The sequence below is a fragment of the Colletes latitarsis genome, chromosome 1 (assembly GCF_051014445.1).
Source record: "Colletes latitarsis isolate SP2378_abdomen chromosome 1, iyColLati1, whole genome shotgun sequence".
NCBI classification, from domain to species: domain Eukaryota; kingdom Metazoa; phylum Arthropoda; class Insecta; order Hymenoptera; family Colletidae; genus Colletes; species Colletes latitarsis.
Window position 1 is genome coordinate 56602715 of NC_135134.1, and position 20699 is coordinate 56623413.

At 37.3% G+C, this 20699-nt stretch overlaps 3 protein-coding genes across 3 annotated transcripts; all 3 read right to left on the reverse strand.

Annotated features, from left to right (window-relative positions):
- Positions 1 to 2205: 2205 nt before the first annotated feature.
- LOC143344376 (UDP-glucosyltransferase 2-like) lies at positions 2206 to 5222 on the reverse strand. Its single transcript, XM_076770388.1, has 5 exons — positions 4671 to 5222; positions 4085 to 4455; positions 3653 to 3872; positions 3355 to 3574; positions 2206 to 2569 (listed from the first exon to the last, which is right to left on the reverse strand). Exons 1-5 carry the CDS (start codon positions 5149 to 5151, stop codon positions 2269 to 2271), a joined length of 1593 nt encoding a protein of 530 aa, XP_076626503.1. The 5' UTR covers positions 5152 to 5222; the 3' UTR covers positions 2206 to 2268.
- A 269-nt stretch (positions 5223 to 5491) lies between these two features.
- LOC143345094 (uncharacterized) lies at positions 5492 to 19213 on the reverse strand. The gene is made up of 15 exons (XM_076771882.1): positions 18628 to 19213; positions 17526 to 17896; positions 17128 to 17347; positions 16850 to 17069; positions 16410 to 16702; positions 14512 to 15060; positions 13969 to 14342; positions 13465 to 13684; positions 13187 to 13406; positions 12748 to 13045; positions 7653 to 8199; positions 7193 to 7560; positions 6893 to 7112; positions 6600 to 6819; positions 5492 to 6068 (listed from the first exon to the last, which is right to left on the reverse strand). Exons 1-15 carry the CDS (start codon positions 19106 to 19108, stop codon positions 5771 to 5773), a joined length of 4899 nt encoding a protein of 1632 aa, XP_076627997.1. The 5' UTR covers positions 19109 to 19213; the 3' UTR covers positions 5492 to 5770.
- Positions 8736 to 11680, reverse strand: LOC143344379 (UDP-glycosyltransferase UGT5-like). Its single transcript, XM_076770402.1, has 5 exons — positions 11157 to 11680; positions 10364 to 10734; positions 9726 to 9945; positions 9423 to 9642; positions 8736 to 9240 (listed from the first exon to the last, which is right to left on the reverse strand). The coding sequence occupies exons 1-5, from the start codon at positions 11635 to 11637 to the stop codon at positions 8949 to 8951; spliced, it is 1584 nt and encodes a 527-aa protein (XP_076626517.1). The 5' UTR covers positions 11638 to 11680; the 3' UTR covers positions 8736 to 8948.
- Positions 19214 to 20699: the final 1486 nt, after the last annotated feature.

A 20699-nucleotide genomic window follows, 5' to 3' on the forward strand; every position in this document is an offset into this window, starting at 1 on the left:
TTCCATATACAGCGAAACCTTGACTGCTAGCTGCTACCAAAGAACTTGAAAGCGAGGAAATGTTTATTTTTTTCAGGTGCTCAAATTATAGACGATAAAATTGAACGTCTGAATTTGGAAATGTCGGAAGAAGAATGGGATCGATTACTGTAAATATTTACATTTACAGTTTATTTATGAACAATACTGAGAAAGGCAATTTTGTTTCGATCAGCGTGTATCAATAAGAGCCGAAACGTATGATTTTACTGTACAAAGTGGAAAAATAAGAGACAAATATACAATCGTAGTCGTGAAATATTTTTTGTTCGCTATTTTCGACTCAAACACCTCGCTGTGTATCGTGCAAACTTTTGCATGCCTATATTAAATTTTCGGAACGGTTACACTGCATACTCGAAAATAACATATCTCGAGCGCAGATGCAAGTCGACTACTCATTAACCCAGAAACGTCCTAATAAATTTTCTGCGGTTTCCATTTAACTCGTTGATGACGTATCCTGTTGGCCGAGCGATAAAAACAATTTTGATTAACATCGATCTGATACCTAATTTAACAAGGCATATTAATGGCAATATATTTTAACGAAGGACACTGAAATATGTATCGCGGGGACAAAATTCACTCGAATCTGGACCATTCGTTCCCAAATAATTTCTGCCGAACAAACGAAAATACACGATAATTAATTTCTAATTATCAAGCTCGCATTGTCAATCCAAACAACTCCAATTTTCTGTCCACAATAACAGTGGCTTTAATATACAATTATTGTATTTTATAATAGAATATTCTCGTTATCGTTATTTGTGATTGCTCGAAATTTACAAGCACATGAAATTTCGAGTAAATTTTTTATTAATCCTTATTTAATCTTTTACTAATTTGTATAAATATACATAGCTCGTAATAAAGAACTTTTTAAGAAGCAGAGAAGTGAATTCTTGGATCTTTTAATAAACAAACATAAAGGTTGTTTCAGTGGAATTTCTGTTGCTCGGTGAAGCAAGATCTCCACCTGTCTAAGCACGATACTCTTGTTTCTCATTGAAAGGCGGCATTAACCGGAATAAAACAAAACTAGGTACATACGAGCAGGGGACGAAGGGTCGGTGCCACGATTGCGTAGCAACAAGCATCGCTATAACCCCGACCTTTCCTTTCCTCTATATTCGCAAAGTGGTTAAGCTGTCAAGGATGCAGCTTCCGACCATCGTGGTCATAATGTTTCGGCTTAATGCCTGGTCCGCGGTACCTCGTATTTCACAGTTACACAGAGGGAGAGAGAGAGAGAGAGAGAGAGAGAGGACTGAAAGAGTGAAGAACCCGATATACCACTCATGCGAATAAACAAGAAATAAGCTTCGTTCCGCGTACTCTATAACGTGAATTATCTTCCGACCCAAGGGAACAAGGTCTGCTATGAATTCCCAAGTATCTTGAGAGACGTAGCTAAAAATTACATTCGAATGATTGCGCGATCTAATCCGCACCATTAACGTCGCGACAACATTTTTTAATCGAATCTTTCGAAATTCAAACATTTTTCCCAAAGAGGAAAAACATCCGATTTAATGAAAGACAAGGGGAAAAAGAAAGAGAATGAAACAGCCAAGCAGAAAAACGACCAAAACATACCGGAAGTCGAGGAAGATGCACGACGTCGCCGACTTTACGAAGAGCAAGTTTCTACGTCTAACATCGCCTTTGGTTTCTTTTTTTTTTTTTTATAGCAAACGCTGCTTTTGCTGCTACGGCGTCTTCCTTTTCCTCTCGTTGCTCGTCGGAAAGTTCTTTTCGCAATAGTTTGTCATTATACCGAAGCCTGCACGCCGTAATGTCGTCGCCGTGTTAACATTAAATGAAAAGCAAAACAATTACGGATTGTTTTTAACGCGTCTATAAATTGTTTTCGATTCCTAAACGTTATGAAACAGTTCGCTGCTGGTAATTCGTAAAACGTCAATTACACTTCTGAGCGATTTTGGCTGAATTTTATCATCGAACGGTATATCTCAAAATTTTAATAACTCATTAGAGTACCGGACTGTTAAACATTTTAACATCCTTTTAATGTTTTTGGCTAGTGTTTCCTAAATATTTGTTCATGTAAAAATGATAAAAAAAACTCTTAACATGGATTGGTTTTGATAACTAAATGAAATAATTATTTAAGTTGTTACGTATAATAATATAGTGCAGTTGAAACTTGTTTCTTCGACTCATTGAAATTACTTTGAAATTGCATATCCTGTTGTCATATAATTAACTGACTTTCTGTTTTTGATTTCCTGGAAATGCTCTGCATTCCTGATTGTCGAAATGTGCAAAGATTTTGGCAAATATTTTAAACGCAATTAAAACTAGTAGACATGTTGCGAGTATCAAGAATGCCACGATGTCCATGTCGCTACGTTGATACCATGGTTGGTGAGCCAAGTTGGAACGAAGATGAGGGGCACCTTTGTGACGAATCACGTATTCTGTCCACCAAGCTAGATGATCCACTAAATTGTAAGGGTTGTCATTGACGATATTCTTGAGACGAATCATATTTTCCTTATATCTGAAAAAATTATAATAACTTTTGAGTCTAGAAAACGATATGTCGTCATCAGTGTTTAAAATGACAAGATAAAAATTCATGTATTATACATTTTTGTTGTAATGCTTCCTAAGTAGCTGTAACAATGGAAATTTTATACAGAAATAATGACGCAGTTATACTCTTTTATCGTTGTCCTTGTTATCCAGATATTTTATAGATTCGTACATATTTACGTCTTTCCAGTTTTTCTTTTTACGAAGGAGAAGATAAAAATCTGTTGAAATTCAAGTCACTTTTCAAACCATGTTCGTCAAATGTATTCTATCGAGAAAGGAATTTTGTCGCGGACGGAATCATGGTTCATATCGATGTTTCGGTTAGCTACTAATAAGACTCGTGATTAAGCAAAAATTCCACAACATTGTACCTATTCCTCTTACTCATCTTATCATATTATTCTTCCTTCGAGGTCGATATTTCTTTTCCAACCTGTATTTAATTCTAATAGTACTATTTAACCACAGGATGACTTCCATGACTTTCAATATCTTTTTTCTTTTGTCTGTCACTCTTGAACATACTCGTCTTTTATAGAGGGTGTTCGACCACCCTTGGGAACAAATTTTAACGAGAGATTCTAGAGACCAAAATAAGAAGAAAATCAAGAATACCAATTTATTGATTGAGACTTGGTTAAAAAGTTATTAACAAAATTATTAATAAAAATTTGTCCACATACACGAATTTTTTTCTTGAAAGGACATAGGATTTTCGGGGTATGTGAACACCCTGTATACACTTACTTTCTATTAGTTATGATCTCTCGAACGGCACTTTCCAACTCGTCTTTCTGTATAGTGGTGATTTCTAAAACCTTGCCGACCCCGAGTGCTTCCATTCTACGCACTTGATAGTCCTGATCCGCCAACACCGGAAGTCCTAAAAGGGGTACCGTGAAATGTACTGCCTCCTCGGAACTTTGTAGACCTCCCTGGTATATATACAGCTTGATATTTCGGTGTGCTGCGTAACAAAGTCTCGGTTAATTGCAACGGGTCGATAATTTATGTCGCTGAAAGACAAAAAAAGGCGTAGCGGTACCGAGAATGCTCTGCTGAGGAAACCATGGACTGACATAGATATTGTCCGGCTTATCTGACCATTCCTTCTCAAACTTCCATACGACTTTGTAAGGCAATTTGGCGAACACGTCTAGGAAAACTTGCAGAGTTTCTTTCGGAATATCCGAACTCATCGCGTTGCTACCGAGACTGAAATAAATGAACCCTTCCGATGCGCTGTCCACGAAGCTTTGTAAATTCTGCAATTAAAAAGTCTAGTAATTCACGTGGATTAACCTTTAGCTACTGTAAACATTATTTTCTTTTTTATCGGTTCACAAAGATTTTATTTACGGTTTACCTGAACATTTTATTCTTTCCTCGATAGATATCTTCTTTTACATCTTTCGATAATTACTTTATTTCTTTAAACTAGACTACTTATACGTGACAGTGCGTATACAATGATTACCTTCGGTAGGGGTTTCGGTTTTTCGTCTACGTGGAACGACGTAAACGTGATCATATTCGCGAGCTTCGGTCGAGCTGGGGCCATAACATTAGCTTGATTGACAAATATAAGACTGGTGTTTTTCAGTATGTCTAGCATCGGTGGTAAACGCGTTCCAAGGTATCCTTCGGCTAACATCTGATGATGGGGAAAGTGATCGCGATAGATGTAATACAGACTTCTCCACAGGTTCACATAATTTTGCAACCTCTTCCAGAATGACAGGTTTGATCCTGTGTTTGCCTCCAATTCCCAAGTGTACTCGTGCGAAGGTAACACGAAACCACCGAGAGCGTGTTCGTTAATTGAAGTAATCCCCAGCGAACTGAGTCCTACGGTCATACAAATCAGACGCGAGCAAACGAAACTGTTGTAGTTGTTTTCAATTGATCATGACTTGGCTCCAACTATTATTTCAATCAGATTCTTTACTTTCAATTACGATTTGTTAACTTTTCTCAAATTCTCAGTTATTGGAAAATTAAGAGTTTTTTGGTTCTATGCCTAGACTGGATGTGAGGATTATCGTCGCGACTTGTGCTATTACCTATTAGGGGGGCGTTAAATCTGTAAGCAAAGGCATAAATGGCGGGCATGTACAACATCTCAGCCATCACTACATCGAATTTTGTGGAACTGTTAGGAGCGTACATCTTCTTCATCTCCGCGTTATTGAATACCTGGCGTGTAAAAACGTCACACAAATTCAACAAATTCTGGTCTAAGAAAGATAACCAGGACGTCTGTTGGAATCGAAGGGTGATGAACTCGATTCGCCTTAAATCGGCGTAAGATCCTCCAACGTCAATCTGAGTGAAGTTCGTCAGATTCAAGTTGGGAATAGGATTCGTAGTGACGAGGACAATTTCGTGGCCTCGTTTGTTCAATTCGAACCATAACGGTCGATAAGGAGTCTGATGACTGTACGATGGCGTCGGGACTATTGCTAGGATCCTGGCGCATTGTAGTTGCTTCACGACACAGAAGACACACACGACAGAAAGTATGGTTGCGACGGAGAACTTCATGACGATGCATGCGAACGAACCGATACTAGGAACGGCTATAAAACTACTAGACGTTCCGATGTTGTGATTTTATGGGAAACGAGCATCATGACTGTGCATCGTCAGTGTCGCTGCAATACAGAATCGTAATCTCCGAGTCATGATATTTGAGTATTTACGGACATGCGAGATATCTGTTTCTTTCTTCAACCTTAACTTGTGTCAAGTACATTACGGTATGTCGACGCGCGTTGCGAAAGATCGATATGCACGTTTGGCATGTATTATTGCGCGAGGAAAAATATTTAACAATTATTTATTATTATTAATCATTTTTATTTTCAAATAATTACATATTCCCTATAAATATCACATAATTTATAATTTTTTTAATTCTTACCTATACATATGTAATTATATTAGAATTCCGGAGTGAAAATGTCAGTGGCAAACGTGATACTAAAAGTTACAATTGCTTAGATAAAGCCTTTTAAGGTAGCGATACAGGTCAAGATACGATAACGGTAAAATACTTGTCCGTCGACTACATTACATACCACTCTTTCATCCAAAACACCTAACATTTCATTCTTTATTCGATTAAAGTTAATTTTGAATTCCGTAGAGTATTGCGGTACTGTTAATTAATCTTTTGTTTCTGATTCGCGGAACATGACTGGCTCCTTGTATAGATAAACACGATAGCTTTGGTAATTAAACTAATTAGGTTCGAAATTATTATACACCCTATAATCGTTAAGAATATAACAATGTCCGTGTCGTAACGTCGATACCATGGTTGGTGAGCCAAACTGGATCGAAGATGGGGGGCACCTTTATGACGAATCACATACTCCGTCCACCAAACAAGGTGCTCCATTAAATCGTAGGGCCTGTCATTAACGAGTTCCTTGAGTTCAATCATTCTTTTTTTATATCTGAAAAACACGACGAAAGCTTTATCATCAATGTTTAAATCGATAGAGTTACGATTAATTGGTTGAGAAACTTTTAATCTTTTATTCTTGACAGTCATCGTATAAAGATAGTGTCAGAAATGTCATGCAGAAGCGTTGGTCAATATTTAATATACGTGACTATCGATACGCGCTTATCTATCACGCCTATATCTATGTATACTAATAGTTTTATCTCGTACAATTTATAAATTAATTATTACTTATTTTTTATTAGTTAGAAACTTATTTTGCTTAGCACGTAGTCAATAATATGTAATAGACAGTTTTGTTTAATCGTATTAATATGCAATTGTTATGTTATAAGTAAATGTGCTTAGTATTGTAAAGAACCTAATTGCATCCACGGAAATAAGCAAAAAGATACATTTGTATAAAGGCATATTTGGAAAATGTACATAGATTCGGTCATTACATCCGTCTGTGTAATTATTATAAACCACACCGATCTATTTTTAAAGAAATGTACTCGGCCACTCGGGTTATACTTACTCTTTATTATTTATAATCTCTTGAATTGCACCTGTCAACTGGTCCCTCGTGACAGTAGTAAGATCTAAACGTTTCCCTACACCAAGAGTCTCCATTCTGTCAGTTTGATATATCTGATCTCCCAACACAGGAAATCCTAGAAGCGGAACAGTGAAATGCACAGCTTCCTCGCTGCTCTGTAGACCTCCTTGGTATATGAACAACTTGATGTTAGGATGGGCTGCGGAACAAAATCTCAGTCAATCACTAAGGTGAACAATTTCTATCGCTGCTTAAAACAAGTATCACAGTACCGAGGATGGTCTGTTGAGAGAACCATGATCCGATGAATACGTTTTTCGATTTCCCTGGCAGATTCTTCTCAAACTTCCACACGACTTTGTAAGGCAACTTGGCGAACACGTCGAGAAATACTTGTAAGGTTTCTTCAGGTAAATCCGAGCTTCTCGCATTGCTACCAAGACTAAAGTAGATGAAACCCTCGCGCGCGTTGTCCACGAATCGTTTTAAATCCTGGGATCATAAAATTGTACATATGTAGTTATTTCCATGTGCAGACATCGTAACGATAGTCCGAGCGCGATGAAACGCACCTGAGGCAGAGGTTTCAGGTTATCAGCAACGTGGAACGAGGTAAACGTGACCAAGTTCGGGAGTTTAGGCCGAGCCGCTACCATAGCATCAGCCTGATTGACAAACACGACACTGGTGTTCTTCTGTATGTCGAGCAATGGCGGCAAAGGTCCGAAATACGTCTCAGCTATTTTTTGTTGACGGGGAACGAGGTCGTGATAAGTGAGGTACAGGATGTGCCACAAGTTCCAAAAATTTTTCAGCCTCTTCCAGAATGGCAGGTTTGGTCCTGTATTCGCGTCCATTTCCCAGCTGGCCTCGTGGGAAGGCAGGATGACCCCGCCGAAAACGTGCTCGTTAAATGCAGTAATACCTAGCGTCGTGACACCTATGATCGTACAAAGTGTCGTGATCGTAAGATGATGAACATCCAGTACGCATCTCGTTAAATGATTGTTAATTTTTTATTGAAAAAATTACCTATTAAAGGCGCGTTGAACCTATGCGCAAAGGCATACAGAGCTGGCATGACGAGCATTTCAACCATTACCAGGTCGAAATGTTCGTTGCTGTTAGGTGCGTACAATTTTATCACATCCGTATGATTCAGCACGTGTTTCACTATATTATCACTTATTGGAATGATATTGTCCTCGATGAATTTCAGGCAAGAAACCTGCTCGAATCGAAGGCGGACGAAATTAATGTCTTTGAGAACAGGGTAGGTCGAGCCGACATCGATTTGGGTGAATTTCGTTAGATTCAAGTTAGGGATAGGATTCGCGGTGATGAGAACAATTTCGTGACCGTGTTTATTCAGATCGATCCATAATGGTCGAAATGGAATTTGGTGACTGTACGAAGGTGTTGGTACGATCGCGAGGATCCTGGCGCAATCGATTTGCTTCGCGGCAAAAAGAAAAGACACCACCAAGAGTATGGTCGCGACACTGAATTTCATGATGCACACCGCGAATGATCCACCGTGTAAGCCGGTTACAGGAATACTAAATTTCGAATCAGGCTTCTACTAAGAGTTTATTTTAAACAGATGCCTGTGACCAATGATAGTTTAATCTATATATCTCACTGCAAAGTCATGATATGTAGTTAAGTGATATCGCAACCTTAAGCGACAACAACTTCCAATTACACAAGCGCGGTGCGTGTTCCTTATATCATGTTTTTTATTACTCTTGGCTGATTTAATCGTTCGTGTTTTGTGTACATAGCTCGTGATGTATTGTCTAATAACGACGAGCAACTCAATAGAAATGACAAAGCTGTATATCGTAAAAGGATGTGAAGACGCGACGTCTAGAGCTTAGCATTTTCATTACCGAATACGTGAAATCCCTTGAAATTTTAATGATAAGTAACTGCAAGTTCAGTAACCATGTGATTGTAAAGACGTCAACAATTTTAACATTTTATGCACTGTCACTATATATCGTAATGTTAGACAAAGCTTTATTAAATAGCATTGGAGATTAAGATTAGATAAAAGCTTTTAGACGAGTTTAAAAAACATTCGTGGAGACGTTTGTTTGTATACAGGTAAAGGATAGCGTCATAGAATTTAATTTATAGCTCGAACATAGTTTTATTAGATTCGATTAATCGGTTATAAATAATATCAATATGTATCTAAAAGTCATCACAATTTATTATTATGAAACACTTGACGCGTATTGCTTCCGTTATCAACATTACATAATATTTCATTCTCCATTGAATTAAAGCTAATTTGATATCGCGTACAATACTCTTATATGATTAATTAATTTTGTGCTTTTTATTTATGGATTTAATGTTTTTGTTTAAATGCACGATAAGTTTGACGGTTGTGATGAGCGTAATTGAAACTATTATAGATGCTACGGTCGTCAAGAATACTATGATGTCCATGTCGTAACGTTGGTACCATGGTTGTCTAGCCAAACTGGTTCGTAGATGCGGGACACCTTTGTGACGGATCACATATTCCGTCCACCAAGCAAGGTGCTCCATTAAATCGTACGGTCTGTCACTAATGGTTTCCTTGAGTTCGATCATTTTCTTCTTATATCTGAAATATACGATATAGTCAACATGTGAATTTCATTTTTTGAATAACTGTCCTTCCATTTTTAATTTCCATTCTAGAATTTTTCTCCATTATTAAAGCTCTATTATACTGAGTTATAGAAATGCACAAATTCACCGATTGGCGTAGTAAAAAATATTTCCCATAATTCAGAATACACGTACTGCTTATCAGTTATGATTTCTTTAATTGCGCTTTCTAACTCAGCCCTCGTCACAGAAGTTAGATCTAAACGCTTTCCGACACCAAGGGCTTCCATTCTGCCAGATTGATACGCCTGATCCCCTAACACTGGGAACCCTAGTAAAGGTACCGTGAAATGTACAGCTTCCTCGCTGCTTTGTAGACCTCCTTGGTATATGAACAATTTGATGTTAGGATGGGCTGCGGAACAAAATCTCAGTCAATGACAAAGGTGAACAATTTCTATCGCTGCCTTATGTAATTGAAAACAAGTTGAACTGTACCGAGGATGCTCTGTTGAGGGAACCATGATCCGATGAATACGTTTTTCGGTTTCCCTGGCAGATCCTTCTCGAACTTCCACACGACTTTGTAAGGCAACTTGGCGAACACGTCGAGAAAAACTTGTAAGGTATCCCTCGGCAAATCTGAACTTCTTGCATTGCTGCCAAGACTGAAGTAGATAAATCCCTCGCGTGCGTTATCCACGAAATGCTTCAAGTCCTGTAATTTTAGAATTGTAGATAATCCCACAGTTTACAGTCTCTCCTATAGCCGTCGCTCGTTAATATTGATTGAATTCAAGTGGGTACAGTGGTGCTCGGATATATGGCAAAAAATTTATCCACTTATATGATCACGATCTATCCGCATCAATTCCTGCTGCTCGTTGGCTCGTTATATGTATGTACATATATCCTAATAACCGAGTCTCGCCAACTCGTCTTTGTCATTTTTCTGACAATGAGATCGAACCAACCTCGAAGGATTAAATACTAAAATATCAACACGATAAATTTAATGCAATTATAACACTTTTTCATTTTCAAATTTTTGTTAAATTAAGTAAAAGTGAAATTATAATTATGTAATTGAAAATTAAATCTCCTATTATATGTATACATATGTATATGTATAATACCTTCGGGAGTGGTTTCGGGTTTTCATCCACATGGAACGAAGTGAACGTGATCATGTTTGCGAGCTTTGGTCGCGCTGGTGTCATTGCATCGGCCTCATTGACAAACACGACACTGACGTTCTTCTGTATGTCAAGTAACGACGGTATATCTGGTCCGAAATACTGTTCAGCTACCTTCTGTTGACGGGGCATGAAGTCATTGTATAAAATGTACACATTGTGCCACAGATTCACATAATTTTTCAATCTCTTCCAGAATGGCAGATTCGGTCCTGTGTTGTCTTCCATTTCCCAGGTGGCCTCGTGCGAAGGTAAGACGAGTCCACCTTGGATGTGATCGTTAAATGAAATTGTTCCTAGCGAGGCGAGTCCTACGGTCATACAAAATATGCGTGATTTATGGAAATCGTTTTAATTAATTATAAAAAGTTACATTAAACATTGAATTCCTGAAATTGTTTAATTAAAGTTCGATTTTGCTTTACTATAGATTTACACACCAAGGTAAAAAGTTATTATTAGCTAAGAAGTTCTTCTTTTATAGCATTACTATCATCTCATCTTCACAATAATTAAAGTGATCCTGCAATTTTCTAATTTCTTGCATTGCTCAACATTGTATAAGTTGTCGGTGTATACGATTCGTGACGATTGTCATCTCACAACACAAACTCAGAAATATCTGTCTTGCAATCGTTTTAGTTTTATTATTATCCGTTATGAGTTCTACAAACTTTAGCGATCGATAATTTTCTACAAAAAGATTAATATGTTCGATAGAAAGAAACAATACCTATTAGAGGAGCATTGAATCGATGAGCGAAGGTGAATACGGCTGGCGTGATGAGAAGTTCAGTCATTATCAAGTCAAAGTGTTCGTTGCTGTTAGGTGCGTACAACTTGATCACATCCGTATGATTCAGCACGTGATGCGTAATATCCTCAGCCATTGAAAGTATATTGTTCTCCATGAATTTCAAGAAGGAAATATGGTCAAATCGATATTGTACGAAATTGACATCTCTGAGAACTTTATAAGATGCCCCGATGTCGATCTGTGTGAATTTCGTTAGGTTCAGGTTTGAGATGGGATTCGGTGTGATTAGGATGATTTCGTGACCGCGTTTATTCAGTTCTATCCATAATGGTCGGAAGGGAATTTGGTGACTGTACGAAGGTGTAGGAATGATTGCGAGGATCCTAACACACTGTGTTTGCTTCACAGTAAAGAGGAAGCATACCACCGAGAGTATGGTTGCGGTACTGAACTTCATGGTACCGAGCGCGAATCAACTATCGCAAGCGCCAGCTATAACATTACTCGTAGTCGCTATCGTGTAAAAAATATATCTGCTTCAAGTTACCCTGTCGTAATCGCTGATAATCTTATTTAATGACGTTGTTATTCTAAAGTCATTATCTTTGAGTTAGATGATGCCACAAATAGCTAACAGCAGCTTTTAATTGCATAACCGTGTATCACTTATTGCAGTAAAAACACAGTAAGAAGCATGTTTCGGAAAATGGAAAATGCTTCATCACTCTTCAACTGGTCGCGTGTTACTTGATTTGGAATTTTTTGCAGTGATGTAATACGTTTGCAAAGGCAATTATTTACCTTTGTATATGTTTCCTTTTATACTAGACTAAAACATGTTCGTAGCACGACAAACATAAGTGACCAGAGTCTAAACCGTATTTGTTTATATCTTCTTAGTATTTAAAACTGTCTCGGTGATAATCGACAACTATAAATGTTCCAGTTTTATTCTCTTTTTATTGTAACGTAACTTTCTTAAAGCACGTAGAAACATTAATTGCTGGTATCTTGAAAACGAAGCCTCGAATTACAAAATGATTGTAAGAGCAACAGACGTAGGAGTAAGTCGGTAAGGGTTATAGTTTTTTTTATTATTTATTAGTTTGATGTCTTTTTCCATGAGAAATTTGAATTATATATGTTTCTATAATACAACAGAAAACACATATTCTTCTTGAAAATTTTCATTTATTGCTCTATGATCGTTCTAATGTTATTTACACAACACTGTATTATACTACGTTTGTCAGATAGAATTTATAAACATTTGTCTTGTCGCAAGTATAAAAAGAGTGCTATTTCTGGAAATGGTACATTAATCGGTACAAGGCTTGTAATAAAATAAAATTGATTTTGCAATTGATGTTTTACAAACATTCACTCGTATAAAAAATATAGATTTTCAAGTTCTAATCAGCATACTTCGCTACTACAAAACTCCTGACCCGTATCATTTTTTATAATTACATAACATAATTACAGGATCTATTATCATAACGGATTTAAAATGCGAGTTCGGCCGATTATAATTGATTTAATGTTGCATATATGCTCTAAATCGTTAACTAACTTTCTGTTTCTGATTTTGCGGTAATCCTGGCCTTACCCAGCTGAGTAAACAACCGATAAATTTGATAATTACTGTGAACGCAATTGAAATAACTATACATGCTACGATCGTCAAGAATACTACGATATCCATATCGCAATATCGATACCATGGCTGTTTAGCTAAGCTGGAACGAAGGTGTGGTGCTCCATTGTGACGAATCACATATTCCGTCCACCAAGCAAGATGCTCCACTAAATTATAAGGGTTGTCATAAACGGTTTCCTTGAGTCGAATCATATTTTCCTTATATCTGAAAAAATTACATCAAAATTATCGTCATTAAGTGTTTTTTTATAATCATCGTTCAAAACAATAGGGAGTCTCTACTATGAGTTCTTTTTCATTTTTTTATGTTGTCCACACATATGTAGACACATATGTATACACTTACTTTTTATTAGTTATGATCTCTCGAATGGCACTTTCCAACTCGTCTCTCTGTATAGTGGTGATTTCTAAAACCTTGCCGACCCCGAGTGCTTCCATTCTGCGCACTTGATAGTCCTGATCCGCCAACACCGGAAGTCCTAAAAGGGGTACCGTGAAATGCACAGCTTCCTCGGTACTTTGTAAACCTCCCTGGTATATGAACATCTTGATGTTCGGGCGTGCTGTAAATAGAAAAGTTTAGCGAATTACAAGCAGTTTATAATTTTTGTTCGATCGTACCGAGGATGCTCTGTTGCGGAAACCAAGGTCCAATGAAGACGTTGTCCGGCTTCTCCGGCAATTCCTTTTCGAATTTCCACACGACTTTGTAAGGCAACTTGGCAAACACATCCAAGAAAACCTGAAGAGTTTCTCTCGGCATATCTGAGCTCATCGCGTTGCTACCGAGACTGAAATAGATGAATCCTTCCGAAGCACTGTCCACGAAACGCTTTAAATCCTGCAATCAGAAAACTGAAAATATCGATGCATATATTTTCGGTTAGGCCGTATTTCCACCCTACTTCGTATAATTTCTGTTTTATTTAGCAAATAAAATGGTTAAATAGAAAATAAAAAAATATCGCTCTTACTACTTTTTTTTTAATTTTAATAACTAACAACACTGATGTACTAGTGCTTGACAAATTCATTTACTTCTTTTTATACATCTTGTAGACAAAATTAATGTTGTGGCGAAATATTCATTTCTTAAGTTATAGATTCGTGCGCGACGAAACGTACCTGCGGTAGAGGTTTCGGTTTTTCAGAGACGTGAAACGAAGTGAACGTGATCATATTCGCGAGCTTTGGTCGCGCTGGTACGATAGCATCAGCTTGATTGACAAAAACGAGGCTAGTTTCCTCCTTCAATATGTCAATTATCGATGGTAATTCTGTTCCAAAGTACTTTTCAGCCAACTTCTGTTGATTAGGAACGAGTATCCGATAAGCGTCGTATATGCTGTGCCACAAAGACACGTAATTGTGCAGTCTCTTCCAAAATGGCAGGTTTGGTCCTGCATTTGCTTCCATTTCCCAGGTGTACTCGTGCGAAGGCAAAACGACTCCACCCAGCATGTGTTCATTAATTGCAACAATTCCAAGTGAAGTGAGTGCTAGGGACATAGTATTAAATTTTCAGTAATAGTATTTTATCTTGCATCTAATACATTTACATAGTTTATCGCATATGTAAATGGACGTGCATCGTTTGATATTGTACTGTAATTTTCCAATTTGTTGGTTTACAGTGTAAATTTTGGTAAAGAAAGTGTCATACGTTACCTATCAATGGCGCTTTGAATCTATGAGCGAAGACGCCTATAGCGGGCATATAGAGCACTTCAGCCAAGACAACGTCGAATTTTGTGCCACTATTAGGCGCGCACAGCTTCTTCACATCCGTATTATTGAACACTTGTTCAAGAAAGGTGTCAGCCATATCCCACAGATGGGAGTATGTAAAATCTATCCAGGATTTTTGTTCGAATCTAAGTTCCATAAAGTTGATCTGTCTGATGGCTTTGTAAGATTCCCCGACATTAATTTGTCTGAAATTAGTCAGATTCAAATCGGGAATGGGATTGGCGGTCACGAGCACGACTTCGTGACCGCGTTTATTCAATTCGATCCACAGTGGTCGATACGGAATTTGATGACTGTACGAAGGTGTCGGCACTATCGCCAAAATCCTAGCACACTCAAGTTGTTTCACAACGCACAATACACAGACGATAGAGAGTACGCTCGCAACGTTCAACTTCATGATGCACTGCGTAGCTGAACTGTTACTAGAGACGATCGCTCGACTACTGAACATTATTTCATCGCGATCTTCCTGTCAACTCACGTATGATGACTTTAACGTAATCAGTGGTACTACTAACTGTTAACGTCATAGTTGAAACATGATAATAGTAGTGCAAACTATAGTATTGAAACAAGCCTTTATTTATGTGCATGCAGTATATGTTGCTTCGAGCATTCAAGACGTCCGTACATTGCGTGATAAACGATACAAGCATTCGAGTCTAACTTTATCCGTTGCTTTCGTAGATTGCATATTTGCTCTCGGTCGGAGGCATCAAGGTCAAATGTCAATGGGATTAGGGAACTATTTCAATTTATGCGCAGTCATCGCTCATTTTACAGTTGGTTGAATATACTCTAATCACAATCGAAAATGTATTTAGCGAAGAGCTTCAGAGAAATATTACGGTAGTAGTATAATAAATAATGGTGTCAGCGGCAATTCCATGACATTAAGCATTGCTCTTGATTACTCTAGATTACATACGTATAGATATAATACACTCAACGTTGGTAACGGTCATGGTCATATCACTGAATGCGCGATCTCTGATGCCTATGATCGTCGAGATTATTTCTTCAAATTTTCAAGTACGCATGTACACGTAATAGTTAGAAAAATGAAATAAGAAAATTTTTTACTTTTCACACCAAGTACATATAAAGATTGAGTACATATAAAAATTTATTATCTGAATTTTAATCGTTCGAAGCGATTTCTTTATTCGCTGATAAATAAACAATTAATTCGACGGATTTTAGAAATGCTGTTTCTACCTCAAACTGACCAGAGTAATAAATATAAATATCGAACATACGCTATCCGAGATAATTATTACTTTCACGTGTATAACCTAAATATATCATATTTTGAAGGACAAAATAAATAGAGAAATACAGTCATCTTATTCTTACTGGTTCACTTTTAAGTAACTTTTCATAAAATAAAAATTACGTTTTTAATATTACATGCAATCATGCACACCCATACATTTTACATTTCTTACAATATAAAGTTAATTTGTTCAAGGATAAAATTTAATTTTGTTTTCAGACGCTATAGTCTTTATAATTTTACATTTTTTTTTTACTTTAAAACCAGATTCAATACCAGCATAAACTAACTTTGAGAAAATTGTTCATCTTTCACATCGTCGTAAACGTTAACAAGATTCTACGTTAATTAATAAATAATAAAAAGAATCAACATAAAAATATTGTTTTCTGTAATTTAAAAATGTCTTCCCATACTCTCAAAGAAGTTAAATTATACATTGACAATAGTTAAAAAAAAAAAAATTTATAAATAATAGTTTCTTTGATTTCAAAACTAACTTGAAACTACATATCCTATCGTCAGTTAAATAGTTAACTAAATTTTTGTTTTTTATTTCTTGAGAACGTTCGTGACTGCTTGTACAAATACTTGGAAATTTTGGCTATTATACAGAGCACACTGGAAAGTAGTGTAAATATTACGATTGTTAAAAATATAACGACGTCCATATCGCAGTATTGGTACCATGGTTGGTGAGCCAAATTAGAACAAAGATGTGGTGTTCCTTTGTAACGAATCACGTATTCCGTCCACCAAACAAGATGTTTTATTAAATCGTAGGGGTTATCATTCATCATATTCCTAAGTTTAATCATGTTCTCCTTATATCTGAAACAATCGCAATAAAAGACGTAGCAAGCAGGCAAATTTTATCATTATCATCTAAAATAACGTCTAAAAACTTTGCTTTGTGATATTTTTATCTATCTTTAAAAAAATTGTCACTTGAAAACGGGCGTTACAGTACATACATACTTTTTATTAGTTATGATCTCTCGAACGGCACTTTCCAATTCGTCTCTCTGTATAGTGGTGATTTCTAAAACTTTGCCGACCCCGAGTGCTTCCATTCTGCGCACTTGATAGTCCTGATCCGCCAACACCGGAAGTCCTAAAAGGGGTACCGTGAAATGCACAGCTTCCTCGGTACTTTGTAAACCTCCCTGATATATGAACATCTTGATGTTCGGGCGTGCTGTAAATAGAAAAGTTTAGCGAATTACAAGCAGTTTATAATTTTTGTTCGATCGTACCGAGGATGCTCTGTTGCGGAAACCAAGGTCCAATGAAGACGTTGTCCGGCTTCTCCGGCAATTCCTTTTCGAATTTCCACACGACTTTGTAAGGCAACTTGGCAAACACATCCAAGAAAACCTGAAGAGTTTCTCTCGGCATATCTGAGCTCATCGCGTTGCTACCGAGACTGAAATAGATGAATCCTTCCGAAGCACTGTCCACGAAGTGCTTTAAATCCTGCAATCAGAAAACTGGGAATAGCGATTAAATTCGTAGCTGCGTTAATACATTCATATACGTATGTGTATGTATTTATGTGCATATATCAAAAAAAAAAAAAAAAAAAAAAAGAAAGCTCTAGTAGTCATAAAAACTACAAATACGTTTGCCTTGATCGGCATCCGGTGAAAATTACCTTTGGCAGAGATTTTGGGTTTTTATCTACGTGCATCGAACTGAACGTAATCATGTTCGCGAGCCTCGGCCGAGCCGATGCAATAACATTGGCTTGATTGACAAAGAATACACTTGTATTTTTCTGTATGTCGAGTACTGTTGGTATATCTGTTCCTAAGTATTTTTCAGCCAATTTCTGTTGACGAGGAACAAAGTCGTAATAATAGAGGTATATGTGACGCCATAGAGACAGATAATTTTCCAGTCTCTTCCAAAATGACAAGTTTGATCCTACTCTCGTTTCCATTTCCCACGTATCATCGTGCGATGGCATAACGAGCCCGCCAAGAACATACTCGTTAAATGCAGTAACTCCTAGCGAGGTGACTCCTATGATCATACGAAGCACGCGTGATTGATCATAATAGTACTGCCGTCTAAAATTCTGAAGTTACATGCAATGATTCTTATAACAGTTTGAAACCAAATATTTATTCGATCGTATTCTCTTTCCTCGACTTTTTCTAAGACAATTACGAAAAGTGTAATTTTTCTTTTGTTTCTCAATATCGTTAAATCATTTGTTCTTTTATTATTTTAAATTAACGTTCAAATTTCGTTGTCATTTCTAGTTAACTTTTATCGGGTTTATTTGTAGAATACGTGTTACGTTGTTATTATATATTGTAAAGCAGATTTAATAGTGTTAGGTGTGGCTGACCTACTGAATTCGATGACGTTTTAAAGCCACTGGTTGAGTTGGATTTAAGATTGACCGTGCAAGAAATAGCTGGCACACTTGGAGTCACTTGGTCGACAGGGCAATGACACGTTCATGAAATCGGAAAGGTATCTAAGCAAGATATTTGGATTTCATGTGAATTGTCCATCAGAAACAAATGTCATTTTAGTTTTATAACCCAAAAACATGCAACGAGTAATAATTCGTTAAATTACTTTAGCGTATCAATTATTACGTAGCGTTACTTCGTAAACAATTTAGATTAAAATACATATTAGGATCTGCTCATGTATCGTGACAATCGATTCACGGATTATCCTGCATAATTTTCTATGAAAAGGACGAAGCGTCGATATAGTACGTGTTATACATAGAATACCTATTAACGGTGCGTCGAATCTGTGAGCAAAGGCATTTAGAGCTGACGCGTAGAGTAACTCGACAAAGACCACATCAAATTTCACGCCGCTACTGGGAGCGTACAGCTTTCGCATTTCCGCATTATTGAACACGTCTTCTGTAAGAATGTCAAACACATCGATAAGATAATCCTCTAGATAGGTGTTCCAGGACTGCTGCTGGAACCGCAACTTGATGAAATTGGTCTTCTTTCTTGATCTGTACGTTGTCCCGATGTCGATCTGAGTAAAGTTCGTCAGATTCAAGTTCGGGATGGGAATCGGACTGACGAACACTATCTCGTGACCGCGTTTGTTCAGTTCGAGCCATAATACCCGAAACGGAATTTGATGACTGTACGAAGGCGTTGGAATGATCGCAAGTATCCTGGCGCACTGCAGTTGCTTCACGACGCAGAGAACACAGACGATCGAGAGTATGATAGAGACGGTGAATCTCATGTTGGCTGGCGTGGATGAACTGTTGTCATAGCCGGTTATGAGACTACTAAATGTTAGATCTCGACGTTGCTGTAACTTTACGTAAGATGAACGTTAAGAGCGTACACTACTGGTGTTACCACCATTCATAAGGATTAGCGCCAAGTCACGATGGATAATCAGGATATTCATAGAGTCGTCACGCGTGATAGATATTACTTTGATACGACTGCCGTGAGTGTCAGATACGCAAAAACTGGGGATAATCTGGATGGAGGTAGATTGCTTTTCAAAGTTTTACGAGATAAGGACATCGATTACGATATTAAGTTAAGTTTATAACATTTCTATAGACTAAAGGAGTAATATGATGCTAATTTTGTTCGCCATTGCTATAAAAGGTAATCAAACAATGATAAAGAGTTGGCATCGGTTATCAATTTCCAGTCGAATGATATATTTGGCAATTGTACAATGAAAGAGGATATCGATGGCGACTTTAAGACGCGTTATGGATAATTTATCGGAGAACGATTGTGGGGAATATTGAATTGATCATACGGGACAATTGTTTCAATAGAATCGTTCAACTTCAATAGTAAATGAAGTGGATACAATTGAACAAGTTCAATCGAGGGACATTACTCTCGGGAAATGTCCTTCGAAGAAATCAAAGCCAAAGTTGTGGCAGTTGAACGAAGGCAAGCGGAGGAACATTCTTGAATGGAATAGCTGATTACGAGTTGCTCGAATTTTACTTTAAGCGATGTCGCTTCCTTTCCGATTCCCTGCTACTCTTTATTATACATATAATGTTCAGTAGTACCATTACGATGTTATTAATTTTTTGCGCTAGAATGACAATAGTACGTTAAGTATCACCAGAATGACAATCTATTTGCTTTATTCTCGTTTGCGATATCGAAACACGATAAGGGTTAAAAAGATATTAGTTTGCAATTTTTTAAAAGATTTCTCTTCATATATTACAATGTGTAATGGTTGAGTAATTGTTCTATACACTTGCAGAGACTGGACACGCATACGACGCCATAAATTTTGAATAAATGGTTTGTTTGAATCGTCCTCGGATGAAATCGATTCGTTTGGTAATGCCATATGATTCCAATGCAACGATCCGAACAAAGTTCGTCAGGTTCAAGTTGGAGATGGGATGACTGGTGATGAGTACGATTTCGTGTCCGCGTTTATGCAGTTCGAGCCATAACGGTCGATACGTAACTTGATGATTGCGTACGATGGCGTCGGAACGATCACTGGGATCCTGGCGCACTGCAGTTGCTTCACGATACACAGAACACACACGATTTCGAGCCTAGTCTCAACGATGAACTTCATAGTGATAGATAGGAATGAACTTGTTCAATTAGAACCAAAGATGGGCAGGATTATAGAAACTCGGATTATATATATAGTTTGCCGAATTTTACCAACGGCTGACTACACACTTGATCGCTTCGACCGCATTTAAAGTTTTATATGCAATCTTTATGTGAATTCATTTAAATATCCTAAGGTACTTAGGATTAATCAGAAATGCCAGAAATATACGTATAGGTGGTTTTCTTCTTCGAAACGATGTGTCGTTTCC

What these genes read in the sequence shown, in the direction of transcription:
- LOC143345094 (XM_076771882.1), bottom strand. Translation starts at nt 19,108, where the DNA reads ATGAGATTCACCGTCTCTATCATACTCTCGATCGTCTGTGTTCTCTGC. An exon ending in TCCGCAACAGAGCATCCTCG is followed by an intron (nt 17,070 to 17,127) that starts GTACGATCGAAC and finishes TTCTATTTACAG; the next exon opens with CACGCCCGAACATCAAGATG. An exon ending in TCCGCAACAGAGCATCCTCG is followed by an intron (nt 13,407 to 13,464) that starts GTACGATCGAAC and finishes TTCTATTTACAG; the next exon opens with CACGCCCGAACATCAAGATG.
- LOC143344376 (XM_076770388.1), bottom strand. Translation starts at nt 5,151, where the DNA reads ATGAAGTTCTCCGTCGCAACCATACTTTCTGTCGTGTGTGTCTTCTGT. An exon ending in ATTTAACGCCCCCCTAATAG is followed by an intron (nt 4,456 to 4,670) that starts GTAATAGCACAA and finishes GTATGACCGTAG; the next exon opens with GACTCAGTTCGCTGGGGATT. An exon ending in TCCTCAGCAGAGCATTCTCG is followed by an intron (nt 3,575 to 3,652) that starts GTACCGCTACGC and finishes TTTGTTACGCAG; the next exon opens with CACACCGAAATATCAAGCTG.
- LOC143344379 (XM_076770402.1), bottom strand. Translation starts at nt 11,637, where the DNA reads ATGAAGTTCAGTACCGCAACCATACTCTCGGTGGTATGCTTCCTCTTT. An exon ending in CCCTCAACAGAGCATCCTCG is followed by an intron (nt 9,643 to 9,725) that starts GTACAGTTCAAC and finishes TTTGTTCCGCAG; the next exon opens with CCCATCCTAACATCAAATTG. An exon ending in GAAATCATAACTGATAAGCA is followed by an intron (nt 9,241 to 9,422) that starts GTACGTGTATTC and finishes CGTATATTTCAG; the next exon opens with ATATAAGAAGAAAATGATCG.